Below are 16,543 nucleotides of genomic sequence, written 5' to 3'. Positions count from 1 at the left end.
TACTGTGCCTACCTAATTGCCCCACAGAAATTGTTGATGAGGTGCATTCTTGAGCACTGAGATCCTCCAGGTGTACCAATTTAAGCCTTCATATCTCTGCAAGGCAGGCTCTCCTCCTATCTGCATGGACTGAGCTGGTCTTAGCTGTCACAGAATACAGACTAAATATAGATGCAGCTCTTTAAACCACAGAAGAGGAAGAAAATCTGCCATAGTTCTCTCCCACTTGATCACTATAATCAGCACAGATGCAGAGAAGGTAGAATTGAGTGCATCTGCAATGTCTCATTGAGTTTTTTTTCAACAACCAATACTTAATATCAAAATGCACAATTTGAGAATGGTCACTGTATTCATGGTTTACTGCTAGAAATCTGAATGAAGAAAAATTGCTGAAAATAATAAACACACTCGGCAGAATCTGCAGAGGGGAAAAACACAGTTTATGTTTCAGGTCAAAGACCTTCCAATGGAACCTGTGATGAATAGAGATAAGGAGATTTTAAGAGCAAGAGTAAGTGGGGAAGGTTAGCTAAGCATGGGGGAGGTTTGTGATGTGATGCCAGGCAGGAAGGATTAAATGAGGAAGGGATTATTGCATCAAGTAATGGAAGAGAATTGTGGACGCAGCCCAGACCATCACACAATTCAACCTCCCTTCCATTGACCATTTTCACCTCGTGCTGCCTCAGCAAGGCCACCAACACAATCAAGGATGAGTTGCACCCCAGCCACTCTCTTCCATCAGGCAAGAGGTATAAAGGTGTGAAAACATTCAGGATACATTTCATTTCAGCTGTTATCAGGAAACTGAACCATCATACCATTTAGAGAGCAGTCCTGAACTACTTTCTGTATTATTGGAGACCCTCGGATTATCTTTAATTGGACTTCACTGAATTTTTTCTTGCATTAACCGTTATTCACGTTATTCCCTTTATCACGTATCTGTACACTGTGGATGGCTCGATTGTAATCATGTATTGTTTTTGCCTTGACTGGTTAGCATGCAACAAAAGTATTTCATTGTACTCGATACATGTGACAATAAACTAAACTATGTCTCAGGGAAGTGAAAATACTGAATGGAAGTTGACATCTTGTATATTGAGCTTATTTTGAGCTTTGTTGCACCGGTGAGGAAGGCCAAGGTTAAAGAGGTCAGAGTGAGAGTGAGACAGAGAATTAACAGTGAAAGTCCGGTTAGTCTGTAAGAATGTTCCAATTTCAGTACATTTGCACCGTTCCTTCACACCATAAAATACACACAGGCTCTTTCGGAAACCGCTTTCTGTTTACAAGTTCCAGTCAGGATATTTTTAGATCTTATTCTGTTGTCAGGCAATTGACTGCATTTTCTTTTAACTATTCTCTGTGTCAGCAATTGGCACGTACTGTTATTACTGAATAAACTTTGATACACTGTCCTGACTTGTTGCAAGCTGGTACCTTATCTCCATCCTACATTTCCTTTCCAAAGTCCTTGAACATGCTTTCATCACATTTACTATTCATGGAACTCCAGATCTGAATCCCTTCATCGAAGTGTCTATCTTTTCACAGTACTGGAACTTGTCAGAGTCACAACTAACATCCGTCTGCCCGTCGGTCCGTCTGTCTGTCTGACCTCTATAATTATAAAACCCTGATCTGATCACGCGCATGTGTGTGTGTGTGTGTGTGTGTGTGTGTGTGTGTGTGTGTGTGTGTGATTATCACAACATCTCGAAAAAACGAAGCGCTCACGGTGAGGTGGAATATTGCATTGGAAAATGGGTTGTGTTGGGGGACCAGGCCTGCTGTGCGGCAGGGACAAGGACAGGGACCCAACAGGGTCCCACTTGATCTAGTCCTTTATAACAGTGGACATGGTAAACAATTTCTACCTTGCCTAGTGCCTGTGTCTTCCCACCATCATCCAATTTAACCTTGCACCATGTGTAGGATGGAACTGTAGATGGTGGTTTAAACCGAAGATACTCATAAAGCTGGAGTAAATCAGCGGGACAGGCAGCATCGCTGGAAAGAAGAAATAGGTGATGTTTCGGGTAAAGACCCTTCTTCAGACTGGTTAGCGATAAGGGAAATTGGAGGAGCAGCATCTCATGTTTCGCTTGGGCAGCTTGGACAGTGTTATCAATATTGATTTTTCTTACTTCAGGTAGCCCTGGCATTCCCTCTCTCTATCCCCTCCCCCACCCAACTTGCACGAGCTTCTCGTTTTCACCCTACAAACGGCTAACAATGGCCTGTTTCCTTTATCATCGTTACTTTTTTGCAGATCTTTTATTCATTGTTCTTTATCCCTCCACATCATCATCTGTATCTCCAGTTTCCCTTATTGTTAACCAGTCTGAAGAAGAGTCTCGACCCGAAACATCACCCACTCTGTCTCTCCAGAGATGTTGCCTGTCCAGCTGAGTTACTCCGGCTTTTTGGTTTAAACTTGCATCATTATCCCTGTTGCCTCATCTCTCTTGTTTTCTCTTTCCACTCCATCTTCTCACCATGTCCTACCCTGCGTATTAAAACTTGTTAAAACTATTTTCAGTTTGATGAAAAGTCACCATCCTAAAATAGTCATTTGGTCTGATCTGCTGAGCATTTCCAGTGTTCTCATTGTTTTTACATTTCAGTTTATCTCCGTTCCAACTCGTCGCCACTCCCCTCAATATCTCCACAATTTCTCGTTCTCACTCCATTTTGTCTAATGATTGGTGATGAACAAGTAGAAATTTCTACCAAGTAGATTTTAGGAAGAATGCAAGCTCTGTCTTTAGTCTCCATTTCAAAACTGTTCTTTAGCGCTTAATTCTGAATGTTTTTTCACTCTGCCACGTGCTTTATACTCAAACAAACTGGTTTGACCTGCGCTGCTACATTTACCTCAGGATAAGACTATCTAATGACATATCTGCTCCTATACTGCAACCAGCTAAATGCCTGCAACATTGTCCCATACCAGTCACTGTAACGAAGTATCTGCTGCAGAAAACCTCATCCTCTCTCCACCAAGAATCTTCCAGTCAGTCATTCACCCTGAACCCAAATTCATTTAAAACAGAAATACTGAAAGTGTGATCTACACTTTCACAAAGGCATTGTGGTAGACTGCAGGTAGAAACGAAGATTGACACAAAGTGCGAGAGTACACAACGGGTCAGGCAGCATCTCTGGAAAAAAGGATAGGTGACATTTTGGGTTGGGAGCCTTCTGCAGACAGTATCGTACATGTCATTACAGCATACACACTGAACGGTTATGATTCTATGACTACCCTACCTCAAGGATTCATAAATCATGTCTTCCAGTGGGTGTTGAGCCACTGTACACAGATATTGTAAATCAGAGCTTCAAACAAGTGAACTGGGGCTTTCATGTGCTCTGTGGTCATTAGGAATAGTAGAATTAGGCCATTCGGCCCATCAAGTCTACTCCGCCATTCAATCATGGCCGATCTATCTCTCCCTCCTAACCCTATTCTCCTGCCTTCTCCCCATAATGTCTGACACCTGTACTAATCAAGAATCTATCTATTTCTGCCTTTAAAATAACCACCAACTTGGCCTCCAACGCCTTCTGTGATAAAAGAATTTCACAGATTCCACAGATACCTACAGACAGGAAGTGACACAGCTGGCGTCCTGGTGCCATCGCAACAACCTGGAGCTCAATGGTCTCAATACAGTGGAATTGATAGTTGACTTTAGGAGAGCTCCCCCCTCCCCTCACCCCACTCACCATCAACAACACCACAGTCATATTTGTGGAGTCTTTTAAGTTCCTGGGAACCATCATCTAAAAAGGACCTTAAGTGGGGGGCTACCATCGACTCAACTGTCAGAAAGGCACAACAGAGTATGTACTTCCTACGGCAGCTGAGGAAGCACAATCTGCCACAGGCAATGACGGTCCAATTCTATACGCCATCGTGGAGTCTGTTCTCACCTTCCCATCATGGTCTGGTTTGGCTCAGCCACCAAGCACGGCATCCAGAGGCTGCAGCGAATCGTCCAATCAGCTGAGAAGGTTATTGGCTGCAACCTTCCCTCCATTGACAAACTGTACACTGCAAGGGCCAGGAAGCGAGCGGGTAAGATCATCTCTGACCCCTCTAACCCAGGCCACAAACTCTTTGAATCACTTCCCTCTGGAAGGCGACTCCGTACTGTCAAAGCTGCCACAGCCAGACATTAAAACAGCTTTTTTCCACAAGTAGTAGCTCTACTCAATAACCAAAAAGCTGTAGCCTCCTTTTGCTCTGGTATTTTATTTAATTAACATGTTTAATTTATAATGTTTTATTATTAATGTTTAATGTTTTATGTGTCATTTCAAACTGTCACTATATGTTATGTTGTCACTTGCGGGCGGAGCGCCAAGGCAAATTCCTTGTATATGAATACTTGGCCAATAAACATATTAATTCATTCATTCACCACCCTCTGAGTAAACAAATTCTCCCCATCTCCTTTCTAAAAGAAAGTCCTATAATTCTGATGCTATGACCTCTAGTCCTAGGCTCTCCCATGAACGGAAACATCCTCTAAGTACCCAGCCTCTCTCACTGCAATCCTTACTAAAAAAAAGCATCACTCTCCAATTTGCTGCAGCTGTCTCTCTGTAATAAGACTTCTTTAGGCAGACGCTGAGAGACTTCATATGGACAGATTGCTCTGTTTACGGGAAAAGATAGGCACAAAATGCTGGCGTAACTTGGTGGGTCAGGCAGCATCTCTGGAGGAAATGCATAGGTAGCGTTTCAGGTGGGAACCCTTCAATATCATGGATATAGGCAGAAGAGTGAAACAAATCCTTTAGATGTTCCAATGACCAGCACTTCAGACACCTGAGCTAAATGGTTCATTTGCTCAACAACAGTATCTAGGGAATTGTCTCAATAACAAAACATTTGAACGCTGCCAGCTGGTCCACAAGCATTTGCACCGGATTTTAAAAAGATTGCCTGAGGCAATCGTACTAAATGAAATGCCTCCTACTTAATTACTGTCCCGAGCTAATGTGGTCCTTAATTATACCCTGCAGGTGGGTGGGGGGTATACTGACAATGTACGGAGTACAAAGTCATTTTAGATCCCACTCCTCATTCCTGTAAAAAATGCAAGCATTAGTGAGTAACAGATGGGATCAACGCATACATTCCTTCCCTTTTCATAAGAGGGCAGGGTACATACATCCCAGTCATTTGGGTTACAAAAAGGGATTAGTGTAGGATTAGAATACATGTTTGCCAGATGGTCAGCAGGCACCCATTTATACTAATCCTGTGCTGGTTGGTTGAAGGCCCTGTTTCACGCTGCAATTCCCCATGATTATGCAAACTGGAGGTCTGTGCACTTATTCCACTGGGTAGTTTACAACTCGGTGGTTGAAGAAGGATCCCGATCCGGAACGCCACCCATCCTTTTTCTCCAGAGATGCTGCCTGACCCTCTGAGTTACACCTGCACTTTGCCTCTATCTTTGGTATAAACCAACATCTGCAGTTCCTTCCTGGACATAATACAAGCTAGGCCTGGTCTGCTCATTTTGGTTGGATGTTGAAATCCCACTGTTTTACTTTGTGGCAGAGTTCAAGGAATTATCCCTGGTATCCTAAGTAGCATTTAATTTCAATTAACCAAACTAGAGGCAGGAAACATGTTCCCGATGTTGGAGGAGTCTAGAACCAGGGGCCACAGTTTAAGAATAAGGGGTAGGCCATTTAGAACTGAGATGAGGAAAAACTTGTTCACACAGAGAGTTGTGAATTTGTGGAATTCTCTGCCTCAGAAGACAGTGGAGACCGATTCACTGGATGCATTCAAAAGAGAGTTAGAGGCTAGCTCTTAGGGCTAGCGGAATCAAGGGATATGGGGAGAAGGCAGGAACGGGGTACTGATTGTGGATGATCAGCCATGATCACATTGAATGGCTGTGCTGGCTCGAAGAGCCAAATGGTCTACTACTGGACCTATTGTCTATGTATCTATGTATCTATGTAAGACCGAGTGCTCTTCATGCAGAGTCATGGGGCATCACCTTATGGTCCACCAAGTCCTACTAATCTTTAATTATCTATGTACACTATTTTCAAGCACTTGGCCCATAGCATTCTATGTTTTGGAAAAGCAAGTGGTCATGTGGATGCTTCTTAAGTCTTGTGGGGGAGGGACTGCTTTCACTTCATGGAGTGTGCCTGAGATGCAATTCAATCTCTTGGTGAAATAATTTTTCCTCTGATCCTCTCCACATCTCCTATCCTTAACCCTCAATTTACCCTCAAAGATATCCACTCAATTTTGGATATCCCTACCATCCGGAAAATGTTGTTATTATCTACTCAATCTATGTTTGCTCATAATTTGATGTTCCTCCAATCTCAGATGTTCAGCTATTCCTCTCTGCTGCATGGGAAACAAACCCATCATATTCAGTGTCAACAGGTCTATCCCAGCCAACAGCCTGATGAACTGTCTCTGCACCATCTCCAGTGCAATTGTGTCCTTCCTATAGTGTTTTGCTTCTGGGATCTTACCATGTATTGACCTGGTGCTATAGACCAATGTCAAGCCTTCAGAATATTGCATTGGCTGGGAAGTGCTAAGTATTTGCAATAGTTGTGATAGAAAGACAAATTGCTATTAAATCAATGACCTCCAACAAGAGATGTCCACAGGGGTTTAGTTTAGTTTAAAGATACAGCGCGGAATCAGGCCCTTTGGCCCTCAAAGTCCGCACCGACCAGCAATCCCCGCACATTGATACTATCCTTCACATACTAGGGCCAATTTACAATTATACCAAGTATACAAACCCAAGCCAATTATCCAACAAACCTGTATGTCTTTGGAGTGTGGGAGGAAACCAAAAATCTCAGAGAAAACCCACACGGTCATGGGAAGAATGTACAAAATGCGTACAGACAGCACCCATGGTCAGGATCGAACCTGGGTCTCTGGTGTTGCAAGCGCTGTAAGGCAGCAACTCTACTGCTGCTATCCGCATTTATTTAAAATGACCAAAACAGACGCAACTGGAAGCTGTCAAAATTTACGTTGTGACACTACTATTGCGAATGGCAGCAGCTCCCCATTAAAAATGTGTGTGGGGGGGGGGGGGGATATGAATGTAGCTGTCAATGTGGGAGCAAAACGTGGGAGTCTTTAAATTCTGTGCCAAAGATCACATCAGCTTGACAGGCGAGAACATTCCTGTTCAGACTCACCCATATGCTTCTATGAATCCCTTTGTCTGTCAAACACTTCTTATCAATGCTTTAATGAGTTTATTCCTTCCCTGGTTTTCCCTGCCAACATTTCTTGACAAGACACCAATGAACAGGGTGAGTGATTTGTCACAGCTGACAGCTGATCACGAATATCGCCACTTAATTCCCACAGTGCCATTTACAGCTTTAAGTTTTTGCTTAAAAATTTCCCGGGGGGCTGATGTGTTAAAGGCAGGTAGTGAGTGAAAGAGGCAGAGTGAGTGCAGTGTCATGGATCGATTGGCTAAAATGAACAGAAGCAAAAAAGAGATAGCTCTTACTGAGCTACGAAGAATCTGTTTTACATTACATGTCACTTCTTAACCAAAACATTTGCTCTGCCAATGAATTACATTTCCCTTTGTATACTGGCAAGGCTGTCATCAGAGTCAAGAGTGTTCATATGTCATACGTACCGGAACCGAACAATGAAATTCTCACTTGCAGCAACAGCGCAACATGTTTGTAAACACTGTACACAACAGATAATATAATAAACAAACACAAAATAGATTTAATAACTAAAAAATCATTCAACTCCAGGATTTACATTAACATTAACAACTTCACGGTCAAAAGTTAAAACCTAGTCTAAATCAGACTACTTTCTCTATGCTCGACCTGGAGGCAGTTGCAGCTAAGTGGAGGGAAAGACCCTTTTGTAGCCCACACACACACACAGTCTCTGATCAGGAACAGAGGATGCATGAAATAAAGATAGACACAAAAAAACTGCAGTAACTCAGCGGGAGAGGCAACATCTCAGGAAATAAGGAATAGATGATGTTTTGGGTCGAGACCCTTCTTCAGACCATGTTTTCACCATGCATGGAATAATACCAGTCAAACCATCCTGCCTGGAGAAAGGTTTGAACTAGGCTGGCACTATCCGATTCTCAATATACATCTCACATATAATTGCGTCAATCTAGGCTCCAGTAGTCATTCCCTGCTGCACTTTCAAAAGTGAGCTTGCTTAGTTCCGCTTCTTGTTCCTCCCTTTCTCCTGCCACTTCCCATTAGCTTTTGAACTTTCCTTTCCTCCAAATAAATGGACCAATAAATGATCTTTTTCTCACTGGATGGTAATCCGAAATAAATTGAGTGTGGCAATCCAGAAATATCCATTGGCTCAACACCCTACTCATCGAGTCACACAGCATGGGAACAGGTCATTTAGTGCAACTTCTCAAAATAGATCAATACGCCCCATCTGCACTAATTCCAGTCACCATTGCCATATAGAAAGCACCAATCTTCCTGTAAATCAGACTAGTGCCATGCCTCCGTGAACCTAGGTAAGTGGTGTCAGCCCATTGTACCCTTCCAGTCAGGGTCAGTCCATACGTAGACAGTCAGAAACCTTTTCCCCAGTGGAAACGTCCAACATCAAAGAGCATAGCTATGATGAGAGGGGGGCACTTTAATGGAGATGTGCAGAGCCAGTTTTCTTTTTATGCAATGGTGGGGGCCTGGAATGATTTGCCAGCGGTGGTGGTGGAGGCAGACGTGATAGTGGCCTTTAAGAGGCTTTTAGATAGACACTTGGAAGTGCAAGGAATAGAGGGACATGGATGACGTACAGGCAGATGAGATCAGTTGAGGTGCCCATTGGCATCATGTTCAGCACAAACATTATGGGCAAAATGGCCTGTCCCTGTGCTGTATTGTTCAATGCTTTATATGGATCAAGAACAAGCATCCCAAAAATTTCTACTTGCCCAACTCTGCGGCCAACTGGAAGTGTCCGTTTCATGGGATTATCTCATTCAGCTTGTTGGCTTAGAATCAAAATTTGGGAGACACAAGAGACTGCAGATGATGGAATCTTGCGCAAAACACAATGTGCTGGACTAGCTCAGCAGGTCGTGCAGCATCAAAATTAAGGAACCATCTTGGTCTATGCAGCTTACCTGCATAATGTTCTTCCTGAAAGAAAACCTGTCAAATAATAGCTGCAAGAGGAGGGAGAACATAGATAAAGCTTTTGAACAGCTGATTCGTTCTATCAATGAAGTCTACGCTACGTGAAGAAGAGAACAATGCAAAGACCGTCTTTAATGCATTCTATAAACACACAAGAATCCAGGAGCAGGACTGGGCCACCTTTCACCTGCCTCACCTTTCAGTACTGTTTCTGGATGAAGGGAGACCCACGTGACTGGAATATGGAGCAAAAAATAAACCTCTGGAAGAACTCAACAGGTCAAGCGGCATCTGCGGAGCAAAAGGGATGGTTCGGGTTCAGATCCTGTAGAACGACTAACTTGTTGCCTCCTCGATGGTACTTGACCCATTAAGCTCCGCCAGCAATTTGTTCTTTGTTGTTTCTAGATGAAGTTTCATTTCATATCATGGACTACTGGAGCTGTAGGGATCACCCCACTTTATAGGGAAATACACAACTACCTGATCAAAAGAAAAGGTCTTTGCTGATCTATTGAGGGATGCGGGGTTGGTGGTGAAGGGGAGGTGACAAGAAGAGATGCATCAACACAGGGCAACCAGGACGTGTTCACCTATTACCTGCCTTGCGTTGTCATGCCTCTCCTCTCTTCCAGTTTCCCCCCCCCCCCCCATCCCCCCCCCCCCCCCCCCCCCACCCTCCACAATCACTGAAGAAGGGCCCGAACTGAAACATCACCGATTCTGTTCTCCCACATGCTGCCTGACCCGCTGAGCTACTCCAGCATTTTGTGTGTCTTTATCATCCACGATAGAAGCTGTTTTCCGCTCCTAGTGCTGCACCGGGAGAGAATGACAGCCTCTAAATAGCTTTTCTTTCCTACAATCCTCCAGTGTTCCGACAACTTGGACCTCCACCAGCACTCTAAACAGGCCTATTAAAATGACAATAATTTACAGTGGTGAAACTGACATCTTTAGAGAAAGGATGAAAGGATGAATTTTCAAAAGGAAACAGTAGAGGCTCTCAAAATTGTCACATTGGTTCAATACGCTGCAAAAGGTTTACACTTAAAACAGGAACATTACCCACTTAACAAGATTAGCACTCCGCCAATATTAATGAGACGTGCAAGGAACAGGTGCCCTCTTAAATGGAACAGGCTGGAATCCAAGAAATGACAGGCAATTCAGTAGCAAGACTAAGATTACAAGGAGCTGTCCATGACCCAAGAAAGAGCCACACGGCTGCCATGTAACAGCAGCAAAGAGAAAGTGACAACTAGAGCCATATATACCTCTCCACACCGTGGATTGGAACATTTTAAATGGGCTGAAGAGCTGGCTGAGGATCTTCCTACACTGAGGGCTATGGATTTAATTGTTGATGTGAAGCAGCAGAAATTCTTTCCATTGTGAAAATAAATGTAACAGTCATAGAGTAACGTTTTGATTGGATGTGACCTGATTTCTATTTTCCTTGATTCTTAACTAATTTCCTCACTTGCGCCACTTAAACTCGCCTCGTGTCCTTAATTCATGAATCGTAAATTCAGTGGCAATTCCCCCTGATTATTAATTGTGATACCAACTTTGCATTGTTGCAAAGCACTCGGTGATAGTATACATGTTAAGTGTAAGAATGAAACTGTTGTATTCGTCAGACTGGTCAGAATTAGGATCTCAACCCGAAATGTCATCTATTCGTTTTCTCCAGAGATGCTACCTGACCCACTAAGTTACTCCATCATTTTGTGTCGATCTTCAGTGTAAACCAGCATCTGCAGTTCCTTCCTATACATAATATTTCTCCCTATAGCTGAGTGTCAAATCTTATTTGATAATTCTCCTGTGAAGTGCTTTGGGAGATCTTTCTGTGACAAAGACGGGATGAAAAAGCCCGCTGTTGATGTTGTTTTGTTATCCACACCAATTTGTGCTTTAAGTTGTCCGGCCACAAGGTTACCACTATGTCTGCATTGCAGTGAGAAAACTCACTGTAATGGCAAGAGTTCCTAATGACACGGGTGCATTGAAAAAACAACCCTCTGGGCACAAACACTCGCAACTGCTTTCGCTCTGCTGATATCTGTGGAGACAGCAGACCACTTGGTGATTGTAACTTTGTATGGAGAGGCTCCCTCTGACACAAGAGCTCCACCTAGCGAAATCTAGCAGATCATATCAAGTAGAAATGTGCAGGAAGAAACAGCAGATGTTGTTTAAACCTAATTTGGAGGAAGGAACTGCTGATGCTGGTCTATCTTCTGTTTAAACCCAAGACACTGTAGACACAAAATGCTGGAGTAACTCAACGTCTCAGGCAACATCACTGGAGAAAAGGAATAGATGGCGTTTCAATTCGAGAACTTTCCCCAGACTGGAGAAGGGTCTCGACCCGAAACGTCACCTATTCCTTTTCTCCAGAGATGCTGTCTGAGCAGCTGAGTTACTCCAGCTTTTTGTATTTATCTTCAATATCGAGTAGTAACTTTGTTATAGTATTTGAAAATCCTCGATTGCATTTTGTCCTTCCATCTCCTCAACAAATCCCATTTTCTACTCTGACACGACACCACATGCTCATGCGACCTATTAAGACTGCTGTGGAGATGTAAAACTACAAAATTTCTGGCAGCCTCTCTGGCACATAAGCAGCATTTTCTGGAACTGGTTTTATTTCTGATAAAGCTCACATGCTTAACAAATTGCACTATCTCCGAGTGCTTTGCCACAATGCAAGGTTGGTGTTGCAATTAATATTCAGGGGGAATTGCAACTGAATTTAACATTTATGAATTAAGGACGTGAGGCAAGTTTACATAGTGCAAGTGAGAAATGATTTAAGAATTAGGGAAAATAGAAATCAGGTCACATTCAATCAAATAAAATGGAAGCAAGGTATTTTAAAAGGGTGATAGTTCTAGTCAAGGGTAAATCAATAACTACAGAAATGCTGATATGACACAATGTAATTCAGTTCACCCTGTTTCTAATTTCAGCTCAGGTTGTGTGATCAAATTTTAATTTATCTGATCAATTGTTAATTGTAGAGCATAGTTCATCTTTCAATGATATAGATTGTATATTATATATGTAATTGATCATCACACACTGACTGGACTTTCCAGCAGAGGTCAGAACAGATGCCCAAAATGAACTCCACAACATCAGGAGCATCCTCTGGAGTCAAACAAAGTTATAATTGCAAGCAAGTATCCAATTCAGGTATACTGTAAATAATGGGTAGACATAAAAGAAGCAGAATGCTGGAGTAACTCAACGGGTCAGGCAGCATCTCTGTAGAAAATGAATAGGTGACGTTTTGGGTCGAAACCCTTCTCTTCAGACTGAGAGTCAGGGGAGAGGGAAACTAGAGCTATGAAAAGGTTCAGAACAAATCAGAGCCCGCACCAATGATCAAGGAAAAGTGGAGCCCCAATGGTCCATTGTTGGCTGTGGAAGAGGTGATAACGAAGGTATATATGGATGCGAACAGTGGAACTGGCGGGACGATTAGGTTGTGAGGACAAGAGTGGGGGGAGGACAGAGAGAGAGGGGGATTGCAGGAATTACTTGAAGTTAGAGAAATCAAGATTCATATTGTTCGGTTGTAAGCTGCCCACGCGAATTATGAGGTGCTGTGCCTCCAATTTGTGTGTGCCCTCATTGACACTGGAGGAGGCCCAGGGTGGAAAGGTCAGTATGGGATTAGGAGGTGATTCTACTGGCCCAGAGCAGATCCAAACATATCAGCAAAGTTGTCCTCACTTTCTTGCCATTCAAATTTTGATTAACACGACACTGTCACCCATGATACATCTCTGCCAACTTGTAGTTGTTTGACTTCACAAGTAAATAAGTTCATACATGATTGTAGGCCATTCAGCCCATCAAGTCTACTCTGCCATTCAATCATGACTGATCTATCTTCCCCTCTTAACCACATTCTTCTGCCTTCTCCCCATAACCCTTGATACCCGTACTAATCAAGAATCTATCCATCTATGCGTTTCAAATATCCAGGCTGGCTTGTCCTAAAATTAAGAAGTCAGTTTAAAATGTACTAGAATCCACCAGTGCCATTTTAAATTACCTCGATAAATTACAAGTATCTGCATTTCTTCATTCTAAGCACTTCTCCACAGACTGTACATGAGTCAGCTAAATACTGCAACAAGCTCTTTGGAGTAGTGGATCAGTATTTAGGGCACAATAAGATATCACATCACAATGTAAAAATAATTTCACTTACGTCCAATTATTACTGTTAGATTTTATTTTATGGTTGTTCTATTGCCAACCAAAACGTAGACTGATTTTGGAACTCCCCTGCACATTAACTTCTCGTGATGTATTTTGGAACAGACTGTGGTTGCAAGACATTCTGTCCAACTGAGTGTCACTTTGTTTTCAGCATGTCATAACAGGTAGGTGTCAGCTGATGATATTATCATTCCACCAAGCAGCCCATCATCCACTTCTCTGTTTGCCTGGCTTCATCCCTCGACAGCAAAACAAGATGAAGTGGGCATACAAATTGCACAACCGTTGAGAATGCCCCAAGCCCTACATGAAATATGAACTAGAAACAAGCTATTAGTACAAAACTGAAGATTAAAACCCCTGGAGTAGAGGCTGGCTCTAAACCGCCTTGCACTGCCTACTTTATGTCAACCATTTCTTGATTAGATGGATGAGCGGATATGACTGGCTGGTCACTTACAAGCTACCTTTAAGATCCTCAGCTGTGTAATGTTGAGCTGTTATTATTGCTGTAGAAAATTGAGGCCATATTTTTCAATGATATTTCAGAGTTTCCTGTGATCAGGTTGAAGCCACTTCACCATTTCAATGTATTTATTTGGCATGACACCAATTAATGCATGATCTCTGCTTGACATCATTTGAATTTGCAGGCAAGCACTAACTACCTATTTTCTATGTTAATGTTGAGTCATAAGCACTGTGCCCAACATTTACCTCTAAAAGCTGCCAGTGTTTTGATCTAACATATCTATTGGCGTTTTCGTCTTTCTTCAAAGGCATTCGGGTCTGTCATTAACATTTTTTTTGTTGAAATATTCATAACATAGAATGTAGACTTTATTCAATGAGTAAACGGCTCAGAAGGAGAGCCTGGTGCCACCCCTACATCAAGATTGCTGTGGATCTTGCATGTACCCACAGGACACGCGAGGACTGTATGGGTGGGCACAGCCTTTAAGCTTTCTGCCGCAAAATTAAAAGGATCTTGACATCCTTTGTTTTATGCTTCATGCTTGGGTAGTCGGTCTGGCATAACCTCCAAGTGCTGTAAACTGCCAGTATGTGCCACATCACCAGTTGATACTAAGACCACATGGTAACAGGCTCCCTTCAAAAACATAGAATGACAGAACTTGAACACTGAGCCAAGCTATCCAAACTCAAACTTGCCTTTGATTCATGCATTTGTAATCATTTATTAGCTCGACGGAGGAATTGCTATTTTCATGGACAATTACGTATTCGTCAGTATTTGACAAGGATGTTGGTGTGATGAGGAATATCTCGTTGAATAACATCCATGTGAATCATTTCTAATGGTCGATATCACTACACCATCACATGAATCTACACCGAGTGATTCACTATTTCCATAATATGAGGTCTCTGCAAATCCCATTGACAAATGTCAACATACAAAACCATATGGATGGTCGACAAGGCAAAATAACAGTTTCAGAAGGAACTGCAGATGTTGGTTTCCACCGAAGATAGACACACAAAATGCTGGAGTAACTTAACGGGTCAGTCAGCATCTCTGGAGAAAAATAATATTTTCTCAGCGGGTCGGGAACCTTTCTCCAGAAAGGAATCTTTTCTCCGGAGATGCTGCCTGACCCGCTGAGTTACTGCAGCATTTTGTGTCTATCTTAGGCAAATGAACAGCCACGGCAAAGGTATAAACGCGAAAATGTGCATTTCGGTTCAGATTCTATCAGACTGTTTGCGTTCGTCAAACTGCCCTCGAATGTGATTTCTCACCAAAACAATCCTCCTACGGGGTAGTGAATAGTGTTAACCTCTTCTTCCCTTCCCGAAAGTAGAAAGGTGAACTCTCTCCCTCCCTCCCTCTCTCACCACCTTATCAAACACTCGGCGACACAGCGGGGTCCCGCGTCTGGGCTGGCGACTCACCTGCCAAGCTGTTGTAACACTCGATCTCACTGCTCTCCACCACCTTCCTCTCTTCCTCGCTCAGTTTCACCGGCGCCCTCCCCGGGGCAGGCTGCACCAGGACGGCAGCGGACGAGGACTCGCACTCGCCCGCCGCCAGGAAACCCTTCATCTCCAGCAGAGCCCGGTGGTACTTGCCGATGGCTTCCCGGAATTTCTTTTCCTTGTAGCACTGGGTGCCTTGGCTCTTGAAGTCCAACACTCGCCGGATGGTATCCTGCGGCTGCTCTCCCTTGACGCCACTCAACTCGCACTTGGACACAGCATGGGCAGTGCCACCCCCTCCTCTCCCGGCTCTGCCCGCATCTCTCGGGCGCCCAGGGTCGGGGATGTGCCTGATGCCAGCTGGCTTTTTATCTTCCATCTCTTAACTGCTACTGCTGCTGCTGCTGCTGCTGTTGCTGCTACTGCTTTCGCCACCGCCGCCGCCGAACTGTTTCATGGTGCTAGCTCGCTGCAAACAAACAAGCCGCCTGATGGGTGTGTTTGGCGTTTGCCTGGCTCCGCCGGCTCGACTCGTCCGGCAGATGCACCGCCGCCTCTGATCTGCTGAGCTCCGCTGCTGTGGCTCTGTGTGTGTGTGTGTGTGTTATTGGAAGAAGGGTGGGGGCAGATGCCTAGGTCTGTATTCCTGACCCGGAAGAGCTGGAGCAATCCACACGTAATCCAACCTGAAGCGGTGTTGAGTTGAAACCAAAGATACTAGATCCTCTAGTATCTTTGGTTGAAACGATGAACCTCAATAAGAATCACTGATGGACAGAAGGGCGAGGGGCAGCGGGTTGTGGATGTAGTCTACGACCCAAGACCGGGACATCTAATCTCATCACCGCAGCAGAGGGTCTCCCGTTCACAGAGTTTGCATGCACCCTAACTAACCAATGCGGAATTGAAAGGGCGAATTGAGAAACAGTAACTGCATCTCACACAATCTGCATTGAAAAATCAACGGGTTTTTAAAAAAATCATTATTTCTGAAACGCAACACCCATGTTAAAATCCTCAGCCTACCTCTTGCTATGCTGGCAAAAATGTGTAGGAAGGAGCTGCAGATACTGGTTTATACCGAAGATAGTCACAAAATACTGGAGCAACTCAGCGGGCCAGGCAGCATCTCTAGAGAAACCCTTCTTCCCACCCGAAACGT

At 43.6% G+C, this 16,543-nt stretch overlaps 1 protein-coding gene across 1 annotated transcript in view; it reads right to left on the bottom strand.

The window, feature by feature from the left end:
• LOC129700385 (tetratricopeptide repeat protein 9A) overlaps positions 1–16,273 on the bottom strand; it is a 70,369-nt gene extending 54,096 nt beyond the window's left edge. The window contains exon 1 of the mRNA XM_055640825.1: positions 15,358–16,273. Within this exon, the coding sequence (XP_055496800.1) occupies positions 15,358–15,760 (403 nt within the window). The 5' untranslated portion in view covers positions 15,761–16,273. The remainder of the gene's footprint in view (positions 1–15,357) is intronic.
• Positions 16,274–16,543: the final 270 nt, after the last annotated feature.

Source organism: Leucoraja erinacea, chromosome 9, assembly GCF_028641065.1.
Source record: "Leucoraja erinacea ecotype New England chromosome 9, Leri_hhj_1, whole genome shotgun sequence".
NCBI classification, from domain to species: domain Eukaryota; kingdom Metazoa; phylum Chordata; class Chondrichthyes; order Rajiformes; family Rajidae; genus Leucoraja; species Leucoraja erinaceus.
This window is presented reverse-complemented; position numbering and strand designations above follow the sequence as displayed.